At 41.5% G+C, this 23,208-nt stretch overlaps 1 protein-coding gene and 3 long non-coding RNA genes across 6 annotated transcripts in view; 2 read left to right on the top strand and 2 right to left on the bottom strand.

The window, feature by feature from the left end:
- LOC307212664 overlaps positions 1-9,652 on the bottom strand; it is a 29,542-nt gene extending 19,890 nt beyond the window's left edge. Inside the window, exons 1-3 of the long non-coding RNA XR_013837062.1 lie at positions 9,521-9,652; positions 7,676-8,168; positions 4,591-4,668 (exon numbers count right to left, since the gene is read on the bottom strand). This is a non-coding gene — a long non-coding RNA (uncharacterized lncRNA). The remainder of the gene's footprint in view (positions 1-4,590; positions 4,669-7,675; positions 8,169-9,520) is intronic.
- Positions 8,070-15,407, top strand: LOC307212672. 3 transcript variants are annotated; one of them, XR_013837076.1, is made up of 3 exons: positions 8,070-8,177; positions 9,529-9,651; positions 15,209-15,407. It is a non-coding gene; the product is annotated as an uncharacterized lncRNA (long non-coding RNA). The 3 variants fall into 3 exon arrangements; XR_013837077.1 differs by having other exon boundaries at positions 9,501-9,651; XR_013837078.1 differs by having other exon boundaries at positions 8,168-8,417; positions 9,545-9,651.
- Positions 10,797-21,473, bottom strand: ODC1 (ornithine decarboxylase 1). Its single transcript, XM_079969962.1, has 11 exons — positions 21,226-21,473; positions 17,019-17,162; positions 16,719-16,892; positions 16,402-16,574; positions 16,021-16,155; positions 15,831-15,912; positions 15,498-15,581; positions 13,840-14,002; positions 13,024-13,136; positions 12,215-12,429; positions 10,797-11,274 (listed from the first exon to the last, which is right to left on the bottom strand). Exons 2-11 carry the CDS (start codon positions 17,118-17,120, stop codon positions 11,133-11,135), a joined length of 1,383 nt encoding a protein of 460 aa, XP_079826088.1. The 5' UTR covers positions 17,121-17,162; positions 21,226-21,473; the 3' UTR covers positions 10,797-11,132.
- Positions 17,169-19,018, top strand: LOC307212812. The gene is made up of 2 exons (XR_013837242.1): positions 17,169-17,925; positions 18,876-19,018. It is a non-coding gene; the product is annotated as an uncharacterized lncRNA (long non-coding RNA).
- Positions 21,474-23,208: the final 1,735 nt, after the last annotated feature.

Here is a 23,208-nt window from a genome sequence, read left to right as displayed (position 1 = left end):
CTTAAGGAACACCTTATTCGTATGTCCCAGATCAATCCCTGAAATTATCAGGGAGAGGACTGTGAGTGGTCCCTCAAGACCAGAAACACAAGTGCCTTCAGTGCAGTGGGTGCAACTCTATGGAATTTATGGGTCAACGATGCAAAAAGCTCCATGAATGATTCAGCACAGGAGCCCTGTGTGTGTTGATCTGTGCCCAAATGCCTGGATACTATGGATTTTAAAATATTCATTGTCCGCATCTATAAAATACACAATGCATAATGTATCATTTAGATGGTTTTTTCCTGAACTCTTCCAACCAAAAGCTCATTCAGTAGCCACCTTTGCTCATCATGCTACAACAGGTCTTCTGCAGGGCAACATTTGAGGCCAGATACAAGTGAAAAGGACACATATAATCCTGGCTCCAATATAGGTCTGGGAATGGAGAGATTTACATGTTCTAAGAACATAGAAGACACTTGCTCTCAGACCAAAGGTCCTTCTAGTCCGTAACAAATTGTGGTAACCAGAGTGCTATTCAACCTGAAACACACATCTTAACATAGTGCCAGCTAGCATCCTTTTATAAGAGTAAGATATATATTATCTGGTTGAAATGCATATATTTAAATACTCTTGTTCCAGGTACCCTAGCCAAATTCTCCAGAATATATACTTAGTTCCTTGCTATGTAGCAGTATAGTGTCATTATACATGGTTAAATAATGAATGCTTTTTGCTCCAGTGCTGATTGCATTTCACTGGTCAGTGGGCTGTATAGTGCTTGCTCAGAGTTTTACGTTTACTCGTGGCCTGTGTATGCACGCACACATGTACGCCATTTCTAACCCTGCCAGGCAATTCAAACATTGCAACTGGGTCTCTACTCTTCTTGTTGTTCTTTCACTTTAGTAAACCACTAACTTTAACCACCTCTTCACAGTGCCTTCAGTAAGAAGTGATTTTTTTTGTTTTTTGCAAATGTGAACGTATAGCACATAGTCTTCATTGTATTGTACCACTCTTTGCTTACCTGGTGGCCTTCAGCTCTTTTGTACTGCAGCTCCCATCAGCTTCAGCTGTGTAGGCTGTGGCTGATGAGAGTTGTAGTCCAAACCACCAGGTTGTCAAAGGCAGTGCTAAACCATTCAGAGCACAGGTGGGAGGTCCTATGATTGAATGCTCACTCCTGTAAAAACGTTTTTATATATGATGTGTTTAACCCCATCTCAAAAATTCCAGGGAGTAAAATGCTGGCCTTCTTTTTGACATACTAAATATGAACACCTTGATGTACCCATGAAAAATTCTTTTTCCTGCTTCATATGTATGGAGTTGGGACAGGGGTGGCGCTGTGGGTTAAACCACAGAGACTAGGACTTGCCGATCAGAAGGTCGGTGGTTCAAATCCCCACGACAGGGTGAGCTCCTGTTGCTCGGTCCCTGCTCCTGCCAACCTAGCAGTTCGAAAGCATGTCAAAGTACAAGTATATAAATAGGTACCACTCCGGCAGGAAGGTAAACGGTGTTTCCGTGCGCTGCTCTGGTTCACCAGAAGCGGCTTAGTTATGCTGGCCACATGACCCGGAAGCTCCCTCGGCCAATAAAGCGAGATGAGCGCCGCAAGCCCAGAGTCACTCACGACTGGACCTAATGGTCAGGGGTACCTTTACCTTTATATGTGTGGAGTTAGTGAGGCAGACGGAAAGGCCCCACAAAAGAACAGACTTTTCTGCCTGGCTCAGCGTGTATCTGGACAGATTAGCAAGATTGTTAGTACATCAAGAAAGGGCAAGAAAGAGGTTTAGGGATATGAGTGAGACGCTTCAGTTTGAACCTTCTAATACTGGGATAACCAATAGGGTGCTTTCCAGATGTTCTTATTTTCATCAGCCATAGCCAGTATGGCCAATCATCAGGGATGACAACATCTGGAGGAGACCACAATAAAAACGTAACACATAAAAAAGTAAGATGTCTGAATATTATCCATTAGCTCTGATGCAGAGCTATGGAATGTGCACTCCAGTATTTTGCTTAGGACAAAGCTAAGGCTTCCGTGTGAGATTGTGGAACAATGGAGCACACAACTTACGGCACCTTCTGCATTTTTTATATGCAACCACCACCACCCCTCAAAAAACCCCCCAGCAAACAGCTTTCACCTTTACCAAACACAGGATGGTATATGCATTGCATATTAATGAGATCATTGCATCATGTGTGTTTCTGCATGAATGCAATTTTCTTTCTTTCTCACAGAATCACACTTTTACAGATGGATGGAACAGTCTCCAGACAAGCAGTTGGCAAACAACATATGAATCACTTGAAATGTTTAATGAATATACTTTCAATGCCTTAGGTTTAAGGCTGGAATCTTAAAAGATTTAGAGCCTAATTGTCATCTCCCATGCGTGCACTTTATGCTACTGTTTACTACAGGGTTGGCTGACATGGTGCCTTCCAGATGTTGCTGAACTACAACCAGGGGTGTAGGAAAGGGGTGGTGGTCTGCCCCAGGTGCCATCATGGAGGGGGGTGACAAATTATCAAGGAACAAATGTTCCGAAGGTCTTATCTTACTACACTAGGGATTATATAGCTATATATGAAATTTCATGCATATCAGTTATTATCTTGACCCTCCTCCATGAAAATAGCTGTTTACTTGGCCGTTTTCCTATGTCGTGAAGACTGAAATTTCAATTCAGTGGAGCAGGGTCAAGATATTAACTGATATGCATGAAATTTCAGATATAGCCATATAATCCCTAGTTTAGTAAGATAAGACCTTTGGAGCAGGCAAAAAGTTTTTAATGAACCACCCTACTGCCCTACCCGGGTCCTGGAAAGTTGGCCTATGTGAAGAAAATGAGACTAGGCCGAGTAGATTAGGCCTTGCCTTGCCTTCGCCCCACCTTCTGCACGCAGCCGATTTTTCTTGATTTTACTGCTGTGGCATTTTTGTTTGTTTGTTTTGGTAAACCACTTTGCAGGTTTTTTAAAAAATAAATCTTATTAAATAAATAAACAATAAATATAAATAAAATAACACAAGCCAAAACACAATCCATCCTGCAGATTTAAGTATCTGTCCATAGTCGCCTACTTATTATCTGAGGCCCTGAATCCACATTCCTTTGTAAGAAAATATGAAATAACGTAAAACCATTTTTGCAGGCAAAAAAATAAAAATAAAAATCAATGTGTGGGGAGGGGGGTGACAAGAAATTTTCTGCACCAGGTACCACCTGACCTTCCTACGCCTCTGACTACAACTCACCTCATTATTGGACATGCTGTCTGGGACTGATGTGAGCAGCATCTGGAGGGCACCACATTGGCTGCCCCTGGTTTACTACATCACATTCAGTGAACTGGACCTTCCATTTGAAACAGCAGCTTCCAATGAACTCTAGTAGGAGCTGGTGCTCTTACCCAGGACTGAAAGGATTTCTGCTTTAATATTAGGATTCAGCTGTGCATCTAGAAATCCTACTGTGGACTCCACATTCATTCTACAGATTATCTGAGGATTTGGATAATCTTGCATTGTTTTCTAAAAGTCCGACACACACGGACACACGGCTGCTATGAACAGGCATGCTGGTGCCCTAAGGATGTGAGCCAATACATTTTGTTCTTCCTCCCTCTATGCAGCTTTGAGTTATGAGAGTTCAAGTGGTCTGACATGCTGAAGTGTAAGGGACATTTTGTAAGACAGTCTTGTTTTGCGTTTGGTTTAGGTCTCAAAGGCCAGCTGGAAAGTAGCATTTTACAGTCTTGTTTCTCACAAAGGTTTAGGGAGCAGCTATAGTTCACTGGTAGGGTGCTTTATATGCCAGAGATCACAGGTTCAATCCCAAGCATCTCTATTTTGCCTAAAATAAAGCTGTCGCTAGCCAGTTCAGACAATACTGAACTAGATAGACCAGTGGTCTGACTTCATATTGGACAGATTCCTAGGCTTCTGATCATTTTATTTGTTTGGAATCAGAGTATTTTCCCATTCTGGTTTGTAGAGGTGATGAGCCAAGCTAGAAATTCAGATAATACCACACATCTCTTTCAGTGGGTCAGCTTTTACTGATGTAATGCTAGTTCAATTTATATGCCATTACAGATGCAGAAAATTGGTCCCTTGAAAGGTGTCACCTTAGCTATTTTATCTCTTCGCAGTTTTCTGGGACTAACCTGGCAACAGTTTTTTGTATACGGTTATTTTGCTTATTGAATAGTGGACCAGAAACCAGTGCAGCTCCCTGACCTGAGAACAGGTGAGATATGCCCTGTACACTTGCTACTGTGTTTTGCACAAATTGTAGTTAATAAAAGGTCCTTAGCAACAGTCTTAAGTACAGCATGTTGTCCCAAGTGCAACACATTGTAATAATCTGAACAAGATTTACCACGGCATAGATAACTGGGACTAGGCTATCTCTATCTAAAAGGACCTGTTCTATGCACACCTCTGAAAGATATTTTATGCTGCAGAAAAACCCACGAGTTTCTGTAGACAAGGCTGAAGTTAACAGGTGGTGTGCAAAGTCATCCAAAAACAGGTTGAATACTAGATGAACCACCAACCCACAAAACCTCTACCTTATCTGGTGTGGATTGAGCTTCTGTTTTCTGGTCTCCATGCTGATCACAGACAATTCAGAATTTCCACAGCTTCATCTGTATTTAATGAAAAAGAGAAAAAGAAGCAAGTGTCATTAGCATACTGATAATGCCTCACAATGAAACTTCCAACATAGAGCCAAACTTCCAACATGTTGCCATTCCACTTACACGACAGACTTTACTTTCTCCTCCACCTCCTCCTTTGTAGCCCCATCTCCTCAAAATCACTGGAAAGTGTAGGCTAACACTTGCCCTCCAGCCCTGAAGGAGCTGCTCCAGAAGAAGAAGAACTGTGAGGGGAGAGAGACTTTCTGCTGCTCATTAGGCAATGGCTTTTTCCACCTGCCTTGCCCCACCCTCCAGGCCTAGGAACCTTTCTCATGCCATTACTTTGAGAACAGCAGAAACAGCTGGGAAGAGAGGAGTGCAGGGACATAAAAAATAATAATTTTGTAAGTTGTGTGCCCTTGTTTCTGAATTTGATCCATTTACACGGTTTTGTATGCTTTGTGTTATTTTATGCACTGTGACTTGCTGTTATTTTTATTGATTATAGTTTAGTAATTCTTTATTGTCATTGATAAGTGTAAACTTTAATTATTTGCCAATATTTAATTTTACTGTTTACTATTATATTCTAATGTATTATTGAATGTTGCTTTATTTGATATAAATTTAAAACTATGCCCTTTTAAAATGTGTTTTTGTGGGGGTGGCTATTGGGTTGTTGTTTTTATTTTTATTATGTATTTTGTGGTTTTATATCTTGGTTTTATTCTGTGAACCGCCCTGAGACCCCCGGGTATAGGGCAGTATATAAATTCAATAAACAAAATAATATAAATAAATAAATTGTTTATTTTAAAGCTATTGTGACTTTTTTTGTAATGGATCAGATTGTTATTACGTGTGTGAACTTGTTTCTTCAGCTTATAAACCACCATGCATATAGTAATGTAGAAAGGCGTTATACAATTTAAAAGTGAAATGAAATGAAATGAAATGTCAGTTTATCTCCCTGCAAACCAATCAGAATGAATACTCAATAAACAGGTTGTCTGGAGGCATCATTATTGATTTACATCCTGAAAGGAGAAAATAGGAGAAAATACAAAGTGGCACTTTAATGACATCAGTGTCATGTAGATGCTGCAAAAAAAACTGTATGTGTAAGATAAAGCCATCTGACTTTGCAGGGAGTTAGATTAGACGACCCACAGGTAAAAGATAAAGGACCCTTGGACAGTTAAATCCAGTCAAAGGCAACTATGGGGTTGCAATGCACATCTCACTTTTCAGGCAGAGAGAGCCAGTGTTTGTCCACAGACAGGTTTCCAGGTCATGTGTCCAGCATGATTAAACCGCTTCTGGCGCAACAGGACACCATGATGGAAGCCAGAGCACATGGAAACACCATTTACCTTCCTGCCACAGGGTACCTATTTATCTACTCGAACTGGCGTGCTTTTGAACTGCGAGGTTGGCAGGAGCTGGGACAGAACAACAGGAGCTCACCCTGTCGCGGGGGTTCAAACCACCGACCTTCTGATCGGCAAGCCCAAGAGGCCCAGTGGTTTAGACCACAGCACCACCCGCATCCCATAGTGTCCCATCCAACCTTACAATTCTATAATAAAAACACTCATCTGGAATCACCCAAAACTGAACTTCTTCAGCTATGTTAAAGCTCTTGCCTTCTCATCTCCCATCATTGGTGAGCTTATCTGGCTCAAGATATGAACCGTGGGAAAACATGTTTGTGATTCCAAAAATGTAGCCCATAGCTAAGCAAGGAGCAGACAGAAATAAGTACTGCATGTAGCACTGCTGCCACCTACTGGCAAATGACATCAAAACTGCATAAAATAAAGTTGTTTTATTTTAAATCCAAGGGTTCTCAATATTTTCCTGCCCTGACCAATTTTGTATGTTAAGTCTACTCTTCCTGGTGTTCACCCTCAGACCCAGATGTAACTTTTGAGCGTATCTAAAGTTTCTGGCCATGTAATAAAACCAACACAGATGAAATTAAGGATTTAATGTTGGAGCCTGATACTGTTTATGGTTTTGTTTCTGAAATGTATACCCAGGCTTTCAATGGCCAATTACCATTCCTAGGACAGGTTTGGCAAAAAGAAAAAGGAAAGGTTATAAATACAAATATTACAAAACAGCTAACGCAACAACAAAACAATTGCTGAGGATAACAATTGCTCCACTCCCCCCTCCCCCACTTTAGCACTCCAGTATCCTTTCTCAAGTAGAGACATCACCTTGCCAACAAAGGTCCGTATAGTTAAAGCTATGGTTTTCCCAGTAGTGATGTATGGAAGTGAGAGCTGGACCATAAAGAAGGCTGATCGCCGAAGAATTGATGCTTTTGAATTATGGTGCTGGAGGAGACTCTTGAGAGTCCCATGGGCTGCAAGAAAATCAAACCTCTCCATTCTGAAGGAAATCAGCCCTGAGTGCTCACTGGAAGGACAGATTGTGAAGCTGAGGCTCCAGTACTTTGGCCACCTCATGAGAAGAGAAGACTCCCTGGAGAAGACCCTGATGTTGGGAAAGATGGAGGGCACAAGGAGAAGGGGGCGACAGAGGACGAGATGGTTGGATAGTGTTTTCGAGGTTACCAGCATGAGTCTGACCAAGCTGCGGGGGGCAGTGGAGGACAGGAGTGCCTGGCGTTCTCTGGTCCATGGGGTCACGAAGAGTCGGACACGACTAAACGACTAAACAACAACAACAATCCTTTCTCAATTTTTTCTGTTAGTGTGCTTCTGCCATCTCTCCTCCACTGGCTTTATTGCACCCTTCCTCTCAGGCGCCTACTTTATTATTATTATTTATTGAATTTATATACCGCCCTATACCCAGAGCTCTCAGGACGGTTCACAGACACCTTCCTCTGTCCCCTTTCCACTGCCCCATCTTCCCCTTCCTTTCCTACGTCCTCCTCCCTCCATCTTCCCACCTTTCCTAGTCTCCCCTGTCTCAGCCTGCACTTCTTTCCCTCAGGCCGTTGTTTATTTTATTTATTAATTTAATTTGTTTGCCTCACTCCCTTTTCTTTATCCCCATTGAGCTTTAACTACAGTCCATCCCAGTTTTCATACATAGTGGCATTTGTGAAGAAACCCTGTTTAGCTGAAACGGTTAATGGACATTGCCACGTATTCTGTCATTTGTATTGTCATGTGTTTGATGGGGAAAGCCGAGTAAAATTCGGTTGAACTGCCGCTGAGGAACCTCAACTGACAACTGAGGCGGCGTTGGAGATAGAACTCTCCGTATGCAAAAGGACAGAAGGCAGGACACATTCTGGTTGGTTAACGGCGGGTTTAGAATTTTCAGTTCGGCAGCGTGATTGGCTGAGGATAAACAATGAGAACCAGAAGAAGATAATAAAAGTCTGCGAGCAACTCAGTCCGGGGTCAGTCTGTGTTGGTTGGTGATTGATGTTTGTAGTGGGCAGCCAAAAGTAGACGGCAGCAGAGGAAGGGGAATGAGGAAGCAGACCTGAAAGGGAGCAAGAGTGGCTTGGTGGCCAAAGACTTGCAAAGGTAGACAAATCGCTTGGCTCAGAAATAATGGGAGAACCAGCCTCCCAACACTGAAGGCTAGGCTTGTTGGGATCCTGAAAGCCAAGTTTGGGGCAAGAACTCTTTGGTGAGAGAACCACAACAGATATTTAACTTTGCAAAACATGCAGCAAAGAACAAAGTGTGGAAATATAGGCTGCAAAACCTTTAAAATGTGCCCTGGTACTGAGGTAGACCGCCCACTTGGTAAGTCATAAAATGGTTTACTTACAAAACCCTTGCAAGGTCAGATCCATGTGTTTTTCCATACAGCTGTAATATGTTGCTTAGTTACAGAAGATAAGTTTCTAAACTATTGGTATAGAAAAAATACTAGTTTCAAGCTCCATTCTTGTCTGAAACAAAAGAAGCTGGTTGGAAAATAATCAAGGCTGGCTGCCTCAGACCTCCTCACATGTTGGGAGTGGGATTAAAAAAAAGCTTGATTACCTATTTCCTCCCAAGGTGAGGGGAAGTGACATAGGCTAAGCCTCACAGGGCAGCTTGCTCTATGGTTTTAACCCCTTCATGCACTAATTAAGAGTCAAGCATACTTGTTTTGAGGCTGTTTACCCTTTCTGGTGTCTAGTAGGAGAGCCAGAACAAGATTTCAGGATATTATAGCAGGAGACCTATGCTTCAATAGGTCAGTAGGGGTTGTAACAGATTTTAACTCAAGTCTTCAGTTATAGTGTTGGTGAGGCTTAACTGGGATGAGATAAGTCTGGCAACAGAGTTTTAATAAAGTTCTTCAAAACTGTCCAGACTTAGTAATAATATAAGCTTAGGGTATAAGTGATATTAAATGATAGCAGTGGTATGGTTTAGAAAAAACATTGGCATGGAAGTTGGGTTTTCTTAATAAGTATGGAAATAGCCCCATTCCATCCACAACAGTAATTGTGCAAATGTAGCAGATAGAGCAAGGGAGAGAGCACCCATTGATATTTTTAATGTCTGCATATCTATGGCAGATAACACCTATGGAAGATGGAATGCATTTTTAATTAACCTTGTCCAGTGCAGAGCTCCAAATGTTTGGGTAACTGCAGTGCTGCATAAAGTAGGAAGCAACTGCTTTTGGCAGCTTGATATAGTTTTTGGATAATCATAGCTCACTTTGTAAGTCCAAGGAACAGAATGCACCATGTGGGACAATATGCTATTATGCTCCAAGTACTAATCAAGGTGTAGTGACTTTGACCCTTAATATCTCGTTTTAGGTTATCTGTCTGCTTTTCCTGTTCTGTTGTATTTTAAAACTTAAATAACCTCTTCTCGTATAATTTATACTCAATTGACCAGCAAAGCTATGCATGTCTAACTATCGCAGAACTCCATTGCCCTAGAGATCCAAGGAAAATCAGAAATTGAATACTAGTGCCAGCTCTAGTGAGCTCTTTCCCTGCAGGACACCCAGCTCCTCAATACTGCCTGCTCATCCTCAGGAGTACAGGTAAAGCTACTTCTCTACCAGCTTAATAGCTGTCCTAAGTATGTTTTCTAAGTGCTTTTGGGCTTTAACCCATCATTCATAGCTGAAATTAAGGAAAAATTGTGTTGCAAATAGCTTGCTTTTCAAAATGTTTGATTTACATGCTCTAATTCACATCCTGGTTTTTAGAAAACATGCTTTAGTTATTTTGTTTTATAGCTATTATACACCATTCAGAACACCAGGAATCTTAGAATCTGAATCAAGTATTAATTTGCAAGTTCCTGCTGATCAAGATGATGCTTGTGCAAAGCTCCCCTCGCCCCAGTTTTGTGGTGCTAACACCACTATGAAAGGGTGAGACATACAAGAAAAGCCAGATTCTGATGTGGCAAAGGCAAAAGCAGCATTTCATTTACACTTAAGCGGTCAAAACCAAAACTCATTCTCATGAGGATTGCAAACATGCTGTTGTGCTTGCAAGTCTTACTTTGAAATCAAGATGCATTTACTTTCAAGCCTATGTTTTATAGTGGAATCCAATTCTGAGCTACAATTCATACTAAACTTTTTTAAAAAAAAATACCTGCCTTGAAAAAGCAGTTCAGCAGATTCTTAAAGTGTTTTCATTAGCTAAATGCTACATACGGGCCATTTTCCCACACAAATGCTTTGCAGAGAACATTTTTATTGTTCAACAGAATAAACCAAAGAAACCATACAAGCTTATGTGCCTGGACAATTTACAAAAGTTCTGTATGCAAAGTATAGTTAACTGGCATTTCTGTAATTTGAGAGAAGCAGGCTTGTATTGGATTAAAATTTAGGTAGCCAAGAACTAAAAGATACTTCATATACTTTAAATGGGATGTTACAGGTATATACATAATTACAACATGCAAGCCTTATCTCAAGAGTCCCTTCCCTTCATTTTGTGTGTGTCTTATTATCAAGTATGATTTTTTTAAAAAATCAAAGGCAGAAAACAAAAAGCAGCACACAGTGAAAGCTAGCTTGAGGGGAACCACCTAGTTGTTTTCTGGGAAGGCCTAATTATGTAGAAATATCAAAATAATGTTCAAGCGCAGAGCTGGTGACAACGCAAGATCTTAAAATCTATTCAGCCCAGATTTTTGTTCATATATAGACAAGGAACAGCTACCCAGTTATTTCAATAGACTTTATTGTAAAACAGTCAGGTCACAATACTACGTCCAGACCATTCTGCCAGATATGCAAGCTACAATGCTTGACAGGCAGAAAGGATCAGTTTTAGTAGTATACTTGAGAAGTGAATAAAAATCCATATAAAACAATATTCAAATAGTTTCCATAGGAACACAGATAAATGTGACCTCCCCGTCTCCTAGTTGTCTATTCAAGTTACATTTACGCCACCCTAGCCATTCAAAAACATTTAAAAATTCTAGCAAGAATTAAGTTAATGGTCCCAAAAGCCCTAAAAATCCATTCCTAAACTTGCATGTTAGCCAAAACTGTATCTATACATTAATGCTAGCTGAAGCACAAGCTGCTGGATAGTGTTCAATCCCACTTTCCCAGGCACATGAGAGTGGCAAAGTGACATCTTGCTCTTCCACTTCAGCTTGAAAACCTTGCTCCTTTATCCGCTGCATCAATTGCCTAATAAGGGGGAGAGAAAGAAATAGAGTAAGTAACCTAGACGGCCTAGATAACCATGACTGTGTGTACCCTCTACTAATCTCTTGCTAGATTCTGCACCAAAAAGGATTGTGAACAGTACAAATCACTGCTATTCCTAGCTATGGGAAAGTGAAAACTATGCACCACAAACCTTATTTTGAAAATGCTCTGCCTTCTGAGTTTTAGCCAAGCACTGCACTCGCACCCTTGAGGATTTTTTTTTAAGATTATGCTGAGATTCTCAAACAGGTGAATTCTGCACTCAACGAGAGTTTCTGCACTTTCATAGAACTGTGACGAAGCCATAATGATAAAGCAAGCCTTCCAAACAGCAGCAAATTTGGCTGTCCAGATCTCTCACAACGTTAAACTATGGTTTAACATGCATGCTCCTGACTGCCATGTGTGGGAGGAAACAAACCTGTCTTGTCTATTGTGAGATATGAACCCAGGCTTGCGTTTAATTTTCTTCTACAAACAGGAGTCAAGGTTTGTTCTTCGCTTACCCCTCATGCTGTTTGAAAGACACAAGCCCACAGTCACAACTCGTAACAAACCAAACTGGCTTGTTCCCTCCCCAAGGCAGTCAAGAGTGTGTGTGGGGGGGGGGGGAGAATAAGAATAATAATAAAAAAATTAATACCCTACCCATCTGGCTGGGTTTCTCCAACCACGACTGTTAAAATGAACTAAGGATTAAAACTGCACGCAAACCAGGCAACTAGCTAGTGAGGCAGGCTATTAACTAAGTCAACCAAAGAATCTCAATGTGTTCTGTGCACTCAGGGTGGGATTATTAAGCCCCAGTCTATTTATATTCTATCCTATCATAATAATCTACATAACCTTTTTCAAACAAGTTTACTCACACTTAAGTCAAACTTAAGAGTGTACTTTCATTAAAAGCAGAACTACTAACCATGCTGGTCTTGACATTACATAGTGTATAGTTGGCCTCTGGAATCCATTGAAAGTAGAAGCAGCTGCCACTGTGTAGGCACCCATGTTTTCAAACAACATCCAGTCCCCAACCTGCAACTCTGGCAAGCCACAGCGCTCAACAATGCGATCTAGGCCATCACAGGTTGGTCCCCATATGCTGCAGGAATAGTACCTCTCATCTGGCTTAGGTCTCTGGAAAGAATTTAAAATGTAAGTAGTTATTGCATACTTACTGCCACAGCAGTCAAGAATAGGACAATCGCAAATAATATGGTATTTAGAATGTGCTCCATTACTACATAATGCTGAGACGAATTAGAATAGGATTGCTCAAACTGTGGTTTGTGTCATCTGTGGACTTTTAGCTGAAGATGGGAGGAGGCACATCCATCACATTGAATAGTCAATGTGTTTAAATTGAATAGTCAATGTTTAAATTGTATTTTATTGCTTTTATTTCTTATATTGTATCTTATTGCATCACATTTTGAATTCTATGGAACTGCAGCTGTTACAACAGGCAGAACAACAACTGAGATCCACCAAGACCCATAGTAATTTTCAAAAGGTCCTGGGGGATGTGGGGAGTCAAAGTCGCTGAGTTAGATCTACATTATACCAGTCCTGCAAGATGCCCTGATGCCCTTTTGTTTTTCCTGTTTCAAGTATCTGGCATAGATAAATGACAAGTAACAGTTACCTACAGCACAAATGGGCTTAAGTTTAACAGTATACTTTTATACAGAAATACACTATATAATAGAATATAAAATATACACATAGTACCTTTTGCAAAACTGGTTTGACATGTGCATGATCATACAGGATGCAGTTAAAAGAGCCATAAACCCCATCATTTACATAGTACATAAGAGTTTTGTCATTTGGTTCTTCTTCATCTATTTGGGGGAGAGGGGGAAAAAGAATATTAGAGCAATTGGCTAGATATTGAAAAGACAGTTCCCAACTTTGTCATGCTTTGCCATTACCAAGGAACAGAAACCTGGGATAGTGCTGTGCATGGTTACTGTCATCAGGAAAAATTGCCCGCCTAGCCCCTGCTTTTGAAATTCTTATGAAGAAAACAAAACACTGACCAACTTTCATTCCAACACTGGGTGGTCCAGCCCCCTCTAAGAACCTCTCCTCTGTTCCCACCATCAATTATGAGTATTTGCAAAACTAACAGAAAGACTTTGAGATAGACAATAGAGATTTTAAGGAGGACTGGGAACCATTTATGTTATATATACAGAATCAATGTAAAGAAATTGACTCACTTGCAGGGTTTGATTAAACACCTGCAATTTACAAAATAAATGTAGAACTAGCAACAAGATGTTAAAATGGTGAGTGAAGAATAATTAAGAGTTAACCAATAAGCAGGATGAGATAATATGCCAAAAGAATCAAAAAAGGAAGTTGAGGGAAGTCACGGGGGAGGGGGAAGCAGAGGATTTATAATGTATTTTGTTTTTGAAATAATGATTGTGGTGATGATAAAATTGTAAAGATCAATAGAATTTTTTTTAAAAAAAATCAATTGTGAGTATTTGGTCAGTTAACATGTAAGGTCCAGGATGTGATTTAAGTATTACATACCATCTGATCCAGTGTGTTCTTTTATTACTACTTTCTTTGCAATGATATTAACAGCAAGTGTAAAAGCTGATGCAACGTAGTATCTGCCAGGCTCTGCAATAATTCTCACTCCAGAATCAGAAGGAAAATACTTGTCCAAGGCAGGATTGATTACGTTAGTTATCTTTTTAAAGAGAGAGAGAGAGAGAGAGAGAGAGAGAGAGAGAAATGGGTTTAATAGAGTTGTTAAGCAACATGGATATCCAATAAACAATTAGCTTGCACTACATTCTCAATGCAAGAGACTGATGGGTTGGAATCCAGCAACAAACTATTGGCTCTTTGCTGAATAATCTACTAAAAACTTGGATATGATTTAGAACAGAAACATAGAACTTCCACACTAGGGAAAGGAGGTTGCTTTGAATTTGATAAATCATTCCAACAGTGCTCTAAGAAAAGTTATAACTTGGAAAATCAGTTCAAGATTTCCCAAGCAATCTCAACTCGATTTAAAGCCAACAGAAAGCTTTTGTGAACTTTCAGCTATGCACATCTGGATTGCTCAAATGAACTAGAATGTGAAGGACTGACTTTGGTTGCAATCCAAACTCCCTTTGCACTGTTGGGGGGTGAGAATGGGACAGAGATGTCCCCTCTACCCAGAGCGACACCAGAATCACATTATTTTCACAGTGGTTTGTACTGTTCCCCAGTATCGGGTGTTTTGGTGGCAAGGACAGGCAGTCAGCCCCACTGTCTGCATCAGCTCCAGGCTAGCATAGCAATTTGCCTCCCCCTCGCTTCAGTGTGAACAATGGAGTTGAGAGATGTGGCAGCGGCTATCTCCTTCCATTGTTATCCCATCCCTCCATTCACCCTGCCCACTTCAGCTACTGTTAACTCATTCTAGAGTGTATTCACTTATAAAGGTAAAGGTACCCCTGCTTATACTAGCTGTCTAATTTAAGACTGAAGGTTCAATGTTTTACAGCAGAACTGAAACAGCCATATATGGAAGAGTTCCTGTAAGCATTTTTTTCAAGCTTAACGCAGTATGGAGGCTATGCAACATAGCAAGTAAATTTCTACTATGCTGTAAAATGTATCACGGTGTAGCCCAGAAATTGATGTTGCTGTATAGCTAAGTATTTGAACTTGAAAATCACGATGCAGATTTCTCTTCCACAGAGGCAAGGTAAGAGTTATTCATGTAGGTAAAGCTATTACTTAGTACAAGTTGTTTTATACTTGTAAACTGCCTATAAGCTACATCTATTAAGCAGTATAAGTAATGAAGTAAATATATATATTAGAAATAATTGAACTGGTGGCTTCACTCTAAGCAATACTCTTAAATTTAGGCTGACAAACCTTTTTTGACTCACAGGCACATTTGCAAACTGGAGAAGCTGTCATGGGCACCACAAATGCTACAACCTGTTCTATTGGCTACAATAAAAGGCCTCTTTCAAGTCTCGTTTCAGTGGGAGAAGGAAACCTGCAGCCGCCATAGACTCATGTGCTTGTTGGTACTTCAAGAAACTTATACAAACATCTTTTGCCTATAATAGTGAAATCCCCTCCATTGGAAGCAGATGCTGGAAGTTGTTTAATAAGATCTGGGGAGCAAAATCTGAAGAATGCTCTTCACAAACAAAGCACTTAAGGTTATGTACCTCTTCAAACTTAAGTTTCACATCTTCGGAGCCAGGAAAACCACCACCAATATCAAGCAGGTACATGTTGAAACCAAGCTCAACCTAAAAGGCAGAAATATTGAAATGTGATTCAAATCATGCTTTTATTGATAGTATTGATCAGTTTCACCATCTGAACTAATGAAGCAAACAAGAATTTTAACTAATCTGAATTAGCATCTTAGACCAACAGCACAAAAATGCAGGTTTCCCAAGTTTACTTTAAATATTTTGTATTTCAGACACATTCTGGCAATCTCACAGTACTACGACTAGTTAGTGCTATAGGAAATGCTCTTAAAATGTACTTACTCCCATATCAAAGACACAACGGGCATCAGAAATAGCTTGCACAAACGTCTCAGGATCTGTACAGCCACTTCCAACATGGAAACTAGAAAAGATGGGTTAAGTTAGTGGGAGTTTTGCCCATCCATCTTAACAAAAGCAGAATTTGTAAGTAGCAAGTGTGCAATTTCTTCCACACAACCCTGCTGCTCACCTCACTCCAATTATGTCGATATCAAGTTCTTTTGCCCGTTCAAGCAGCAACCTGCTGGTTTTTAGTGTAGCTCCAAACTTAACACTTAGGCGACAAACAGCCTTTGAATCATCTGTTGCAATGCGCAAGACCAGCCTAGAAAACATTTTAGAACATATAAGTACATGCACGTGTATTTCAGAACACACATTTGTAATTGCTCTGAGCAAAAGTAGCTTAATAGTTGGGGGTGGGGAGCTACCTTTATTCTGTCAAAAACAGCAATGCCACCTGTTTTTTGCACAGATCTGCCTAAATGGTCAACATCTGTTATCTGGGGCCTCACATTTACCTAGAGAGAACATATAGATTGTACTAAAATAAATTGTAAATGTTTCTTACTTTGCTTTTGGATGGGCTCTTGCAACTTTCATCAGCTCAACTTCACTATCAAATGTCATCATCTGCACACCATTGTTTGCAGCATGCTTAATTTGAGAGACTTGCTTGCATGGATTTGCATATATTATACGCTCTGGAGGCACACCAGCACTCTGGACCAGCTGTATTTCAGTCTGGAAAAAAATCCATTTTTTTAGTTTGCACATTAGTTACTAGAAATGGTTTCTCTGGAAATAAGACAATTTAAATCAAAGGCAGACATATTTTAATTTCTAATACACAGTATTTAATCAAAATATTTAAAAGCAGTCACTTACTTTACTGGCACAATCAAATCCTGCCCCAAGAGCAGCCAGAGTTTTCACTAGAGCTATGCTATCATTACATTTGACGGCATAGAAAGGAGATACCCTAGGGAGGGCCTTGTACCACCGCAAATGTTTTTTGAGAACATCCCCAAGGTCAGCAACATAGAATGCATCTTTATCATCCTGGAAACAAAGAAAACATTCATCTGTCAATATGCAGTTGCCTACTAGTGTATATTACAATAGCAACAACCCTACGTTTAGTATAAAACATTTTTAAAAAATATTCAATCTATCTACCATACTCACCGAGGAAGAAACTTCATTTATTTTTTGGTCTAGGATATCCTTTGCAGTAAAGCCTTCGTCAAGGAAAGAAAAATTGAATTCCTCACCACTGAAGTCATTCATCTTGCTTGATGTTGTTATACCAAAGTGATTTTCAGTGGAAAACTGCAAAGACATAGGAAAGAGTTTATTAGTTCTCCCACCCGTCATAGTGAGACAAGGGGAATGGAAAATACAGTGGTACGTCGGGTTAAGAACTTAATTCATTCTGGAGGTCCGTTCTTAACCTGAAACTGTTCTTAACCTGAGGTACCACTTTAGCGAGTGGGGCTCCCCGCTGTCGCCGTGCGATTTCTGTTCTTATCCTGAAGCAAGGTTCTTAACCCGAGGTACTATTTCTGGGTTAGCGGAGTCTTAACCTGAAGCATCTGTAACCCGAGGTACCACTGTACAGCAACTTAAAAAGCCATCTCTCACAGTTCAAGGTGCAATTTTGAAGACAACTACTTTTAGTTGTGCTCCAAGGAAGTCTCTCCAGGAAAGGAAGATCCTGAAGCAGGAAAGTAACCTTTATGCTCCCTAAGCAATTTTCATATGAGAGTTACATGAACTGTACTGGATTATAAAAGGCTTTTAGGCATCAACATTTATGCCAAAATGTGTCTTTTAAAGAAATTGGACCTAGGAGCTTCCTGAGTAAACCAGTACCAAAAGACAAACAAACTTTCTTGCAGTGAACATTGAGATTAGAAGAGGCAAACAATAGGAAGACAGACAGAGCTTCCTGTTTCTGTTTTACTCATAAAAGAAGAAGTCTGTCTACAGGTGCATGTAGTTGCTACAATTTAAGTGTCCATTTTCTTCCACAGCTTTCCGAAAACTCAAGTTCTCCATGGAGTTTAATTAAGCTACTACAAAAGTCAAGTAAGTTGTCACACTTGAGAATTTCATGTAGTATTGCTTTGACTCAACTAAAAGGGGGAGCCTAGAGTACGGAAAAAGCATAAGTGTTTGTGAGGAATTGCAAATACAACTGCCAAATACACAGTCCATGCTGGTCACTCAGAAGGAGTTTAAATATACTCCTGGCAGGAGCCCAGACAAGGGGGGGGGGGGGAGACTGGTTGGGAGAAAAATGGAGGAGAGAAGGCACTCTGTAGCTGGTAGCTACAGATTGAGGGTCAAGAACTAGCAGCTGTGTACACAAAATCTGTATAACATTAGAGAAAACAGCCTGTTTCTTTGCTCTAATATCACTACAGATTTAAGGCTGAAATCCTTGGAGTAAGTTCCATTAAAGACAGTGGGAACATGCTGCCTATACTGTAATTCTGCTGTCACTCCAAGTGAATAACAGCACACGTTTTCACACACCTGGTGATAAAAGCAATAAAAAGCTGAATTATGGCATTAAACAGATTGACCTACTCTGGTTTGGCTTGATGCCAGACTCCTGCACGAATGCCTGCAGGGCATAATGTCAAAACATTCCTGCCACCTCCAGGCCCTTAACAGTAAAACAATTGGAAGATGTAGAGATCCTAGGGGAATGAATGGCATAATTGGGGACAAGGCAGCTAATGCAACATAGAAACAATCTGCTGTTGTGCTAGCACAATCTCTGCAGTTCTGCAGTCCAACTTGCTTCAAAGACAGACAAGAAACAATTTGTGCTTGAATTCACTGGCACATTCCACCATGCCTTTTGTAAACAGCCACAGGAAACAGAGAACAGTGATGTAAAAGTTTTAGAGACTTAACAAATATAAATAAAATTCTCAAGGTGATATCAATTTTTATATTTAATAAGCATTTGATATGCATTGATTTTAATTATGTAATTAATAATCTTTTATTCTTTCATTATAAGATGCTTAGGGAGGATCTACAATTCTGAAAAACAGCATAAAATAATTTAAACAGAGCAAAATGTACAGGCCTGAAATTTAACTCAAATTTCAATTTATTATCAAGGAACAACAAGATGGATGCTATTAAAATGACTAATTGTGTTTGAATTCCTAATTTGCATTCAGTTCAGTCTACTTTCCATGTCTGAAATCACCATTAAAAGATTGGGAGGGAAAGAACAGATGAGAAAATGTCTGAGATGTCACTAATGTGGGACATTACAGCCTGCACAAATGATTTTAGAACACAAGATTTGAAAATACACTGTGCTTTTCCAATGTTTGACCCATATTTTGAAAGTGTATCTTAGCAACCAACCAAGTATGCTGAAAAGCAGTAATTTCACTGAAGGAGCAAGGTAAGCAATTTTTTTTAGTATGTCCCTACTGGCTCAATCTTTCTATGCCCTTTCATCAATTATACGGTATCTTTTATAGCCTTATGCTTATGCTCCACTAATAACATTGAACCTTGGGCATAAATGGAAGCTATTTCACTAATACCAATGGCCTTCCAATTGTATAACAATAGAATTTGAACTCTTAAATTCTTATGGTGGGCAAACCCATAGTAAACTGAACGTATCTTTTTGCTATAGATCCTGCTTAAGAAATAAAAATCAACAGAAATTCAGGAGTACATGCTCACATGCCACTTCAAATTCCACAGAAGCAAACCCTGTGCATAAAACTTTCCAAATAAATCCATACATCATTTTATGGAGAATTCTTCCAAGTAACCCACACACAATAGTATCATTTATACTTGTTCAACAGCTTTAAGTAACAGCATACACATTTTAGTTTAAGCACTAACTGTTCCTAGGATTGTAGCAGTCACTATTTACCACCATCAAGATGGCAAAGAGTCCCTTCTTTGGAACAGAGGAGGAAGGCCAGCCCATAAGCTTTACTGGCACACATTTGAAAAATGCTGTTTACTCTTAAGCACTAGACATAACAAGCCATCTCCTTTCCAGCACTCAACTTCAGCTGTATACCCGGCAGACAATTCCTACAACCCAAGCAACTCGCCTCTCTCTTGCCTTAAACATATGTCCAGCTGTCACCACTCTGCCAGATCTCCTAGCAAATTCTGTTGAGGAAGGTCAGGCTTTGTCTTTTGTACATGTGGCCGCCAAGAATGACTAAGTGCTACCTCTCTCCTCCTCCCCTAACTGATAAGATAACTGTGGCAGGGTGAAGCACACACCAGCTCCAACATGTGAAGGGGGTGGAGCAGAGAGATCAAGAAGAATAGAGCCGCATCTGCCGTCGCCCTTTATATTGCAGGGGGGTGGGGAGAGAGAGAGAGAAATAGAATGAGAATGGGTTGGCCCAAGTCTGGGGCTCTGTAACCCAGTTCAAACTGACTTCTTGAAACCATGCCATCATTAATGCTAGCTTTCTGGACAGAAACATGCAAAAAAACCGGCTTCTCAACCTCCATCCCAGACCCCACCTGAACAGAAGCTGCTCAGGCTAGAACCTACCCCCATTAATATTTCCATTTCCAAAGGTTTCTCCCACCCCACCCCCTCATTATCCCCACTACCCCCTTGTACCAGTGCTGAACTATCTACTGCAGTGAGACCGAAGAGGAAAAGGCACTGCAGTATTTCCTCTCTCCCTCCCTACCCGGTACAAATAAGGAATAAAAGCCCGCAGTTCCGTATACACACCGTCTCCCCACAAGGCCAACCTCGGAATGGTAGTTACCCTACCAGGAACAGTAAGTCATCCTCTTTACCGCAACGACAATCAAGGATATTGGATATTAGGGAGATGGGGGGGGGGAGAGACGCGCAAAAAAAGGGGGGGGTTTAAAGTGGAACTTCCAATACATTACTAATCTCACCGGGGGAGGGGGCAAGTTAGAAAAAATATGGGGTGGGAGAGAAAAGAAATACTTTTAAGGCCAACTTAGAATCTCAACGGGACGAATCTGCTAATAAAGTTAATTAGGAGACGGCCATTATGTACCGAAATTGGGGGACCATAAACAATCGTTCTTAATTAAATGTGCGTGCGGGCAAGTATTAAGCCTCATAACGAATACTACTACTACTACTACTACTACTAATAATAATAATTACTAATAATCATCCAAGCCCCTATTTATGGGAGCGCGGTGGGCTATGCCACGTTGTTTCGCAGGGCTCGCCAAAATCCTCCACATTCACGCCTCGATTCGGCCCCGCTTCCTCCGCGCAAACCCGCCATCCACAGGGCGGCCCGGCCTGCTCGGCGGCTGCTCTTCCGCCCACCCCACCATCCACGTGGCCGGCTTGCCTGCTTAGGCCGGCCTTACCTCAGACGACGGCGGCGGGCGGCGGCGGTTTCTTGTCCTTCAGCAGCAGCAGCCTCTCCTACCCTGCGCGGCAGCCGGTGGCGGGGGGACGACGACGGGCGGGTCGAGTCTACCCAGTCGCACCCTGCGGGACGTGGGGGAAGAACCGGCCGCTGTGGAGGAGAGAAGGAGCCGGAGCCCGCTCGCCCGCCGCGCAGGATAGCGGCTGCTGCTGCTGCTTCGGTGGCCGCCTCACTGACAAAGCCTCGCCAGCCCCGCAGAGCCTGTATTTATAGGCCCGGCGGTGTCGCCATGACGACGCACCAGCTCAAACCAGCCGCGTTCGGCTGCGACCGGGCCAAAGGCATTCGCCAACCGCTATTATGACGTCAGGCGAGAGGTAGCGAAGGCGAGCGTGGCATGCCAGGAGACATGGGGCCGTCATCCCCGCCCATCTTCAAAGGGGAGGGGAAGTGTAGGCGGGGCGGGGCGGGGGGGGGGAGGAAAGCTTCACTTCCACGTTCACATTCTAATCCTTCATATGCGGTGCAAGAGTAGTGGAAGGATCAATATACAGTAGAAGGAGCAGTGTAGACGTTTAAATTAATGTATTAATGAAATGCTAATAATATTTTTCCACATACACACACTTTATGTTTCATTTATAGCCTACTTTTGTTACTGCCAGCAGCCCCCTGGGAGCTGTGTAAAGGAGGGCAGTCGAAATCTTTTAAATACAGTGCTGTCAATAAAATAAGGAAAGGCACTGAGTGCTTTGAAACAGTCATTTCCTGGGCCCTTAAGTTCAACTAGGGTAAGTCATAGCTGGCAACCTTCCCTTTTTTGTGGGAAATTCCCTTATTCCAGCGCCGTTTCCTGCTATCCCGGATTGTTAGATATCCCGTAGACTGTCCCGTAGACAGGTGAGGCTGCTGATCCCTTATTTTCGAGGCTGCTGATCCCTTATTTTCAAATCTGAAAGTTGACAGCTATGGGATAAGTAGTGTCCAGCTGGCAACATGATTAAAACAACACATCCCTTCTTACTTGGGATTCTACTATTTGTAAGAGGGACAGTTACAGTGTTACCTTGGGTTAAGTAATTAATTCGTTCCGGAGGTCCGTTCTTAACCTGAAACTGTTCTTAACCTGAAGCACCACTTTAGCTAATGGGGCCTCCTCCTGCTGCCGCCGTGCCACTGGAGCACGATTTCTGTTCTCATCCTGAAGTAAAGTTCTTAACCCGAGGAACTATTTCTGGGTTAGTGGAGTCTGTAATCTGAAGCGTATGTAACCTGAAGCATATGTAACCTGAGGTACCACTGTACAAAGGAGAAAGAATGGGGGTGGTGCTGTGGGTTAAACCACAGAGCCTAGGGCTTGCTGATCAGAAGGTCGGCAGTTCAAATCCCCGCAACGGGGTGAGCTCCTGTTGCTCAGTCCCTGCTCCTGCCAACCTAGCACTTCAAAAGCACGTCAAAGTGCAAGTAGATAAATAGGTACCGCTCCAGCAGGAAGGTAAACGGCGTTTCTGTGCACTGCTCTGGTTTGCCAGAAGCGGCTTCGTCATGCTGTCCACATGACCCGGAAGCTGCACACTAGTTCCCTCGGCCAATAAAGTGAGATGAGCATTGCAACCCCAGAGTTGGTCATGACTGGACCTAATAGTCAGGGATCCCTTTACCTTTATCTTTAGAAAAGGGGACTTAGCTGGATAATGGCAGAAGAGGCAGAAATTTGACTGGTAGCTGGGCTGCATGTGTTGCATTTTCTGACTAACATAATACACAGCCTAGAACAGCACAGAAGTCCGCCTCCTTCCCCCAATTTAAAGCCTATATAGTTTTTGTGGGGGGAAATATATGATTCTGTTTGTGTGGCAAATAACAAAAGAATTGGCTGGGTGCCTTCTGGAGCCACCCTACTCAATTCTACCACCTGCCTTTCTCCTCCTTAGTAATAATTCAAGCTGCTGCCAGCACCATATTTAGGGCAGTGTGGCAGTTCCCCA

Source organism: Podarcis cretensis (assembly GCF_951804945.1).
Source record: "Podarcis cretensis genome assembly, chromosome: 3".
Classification (NCBI taxonomy): Eukaryota; Metazoa; Chordata; class Lepidosauria; order Squamata; family Lacertidae; genus Podarcis; species Podarcis cretensis.
This window is presented reverse-complemented; position numbering and strand designations above follow the sequence as displayed.

Excerpts from the sequence above, each read along its gene's own strand:
- ODC1 (XM_079969962.1), bottom strand. The coding sequence starts at position 17,120 with ATGAATGACTTCAGTGGTGAGGAATTCAATTTTTCTTTCCTTGACGAA. Across the intron at positions 16,575-16,718 it reads GATTTGATTGTGCCAGTAAA|ACTGAAATACAGCTGGTCCA; the intron begins GTAAGTGACTGC and ends ATTTTTTTCCAG. Across the intron at positions 15,582-15,830 it reads GTTGTGTCTTTGATATGGGA|GTTGAGCTTGGTTTCAACAT; the intron begins GTAAGTACATTT and ends TCTGCCTTTTAG.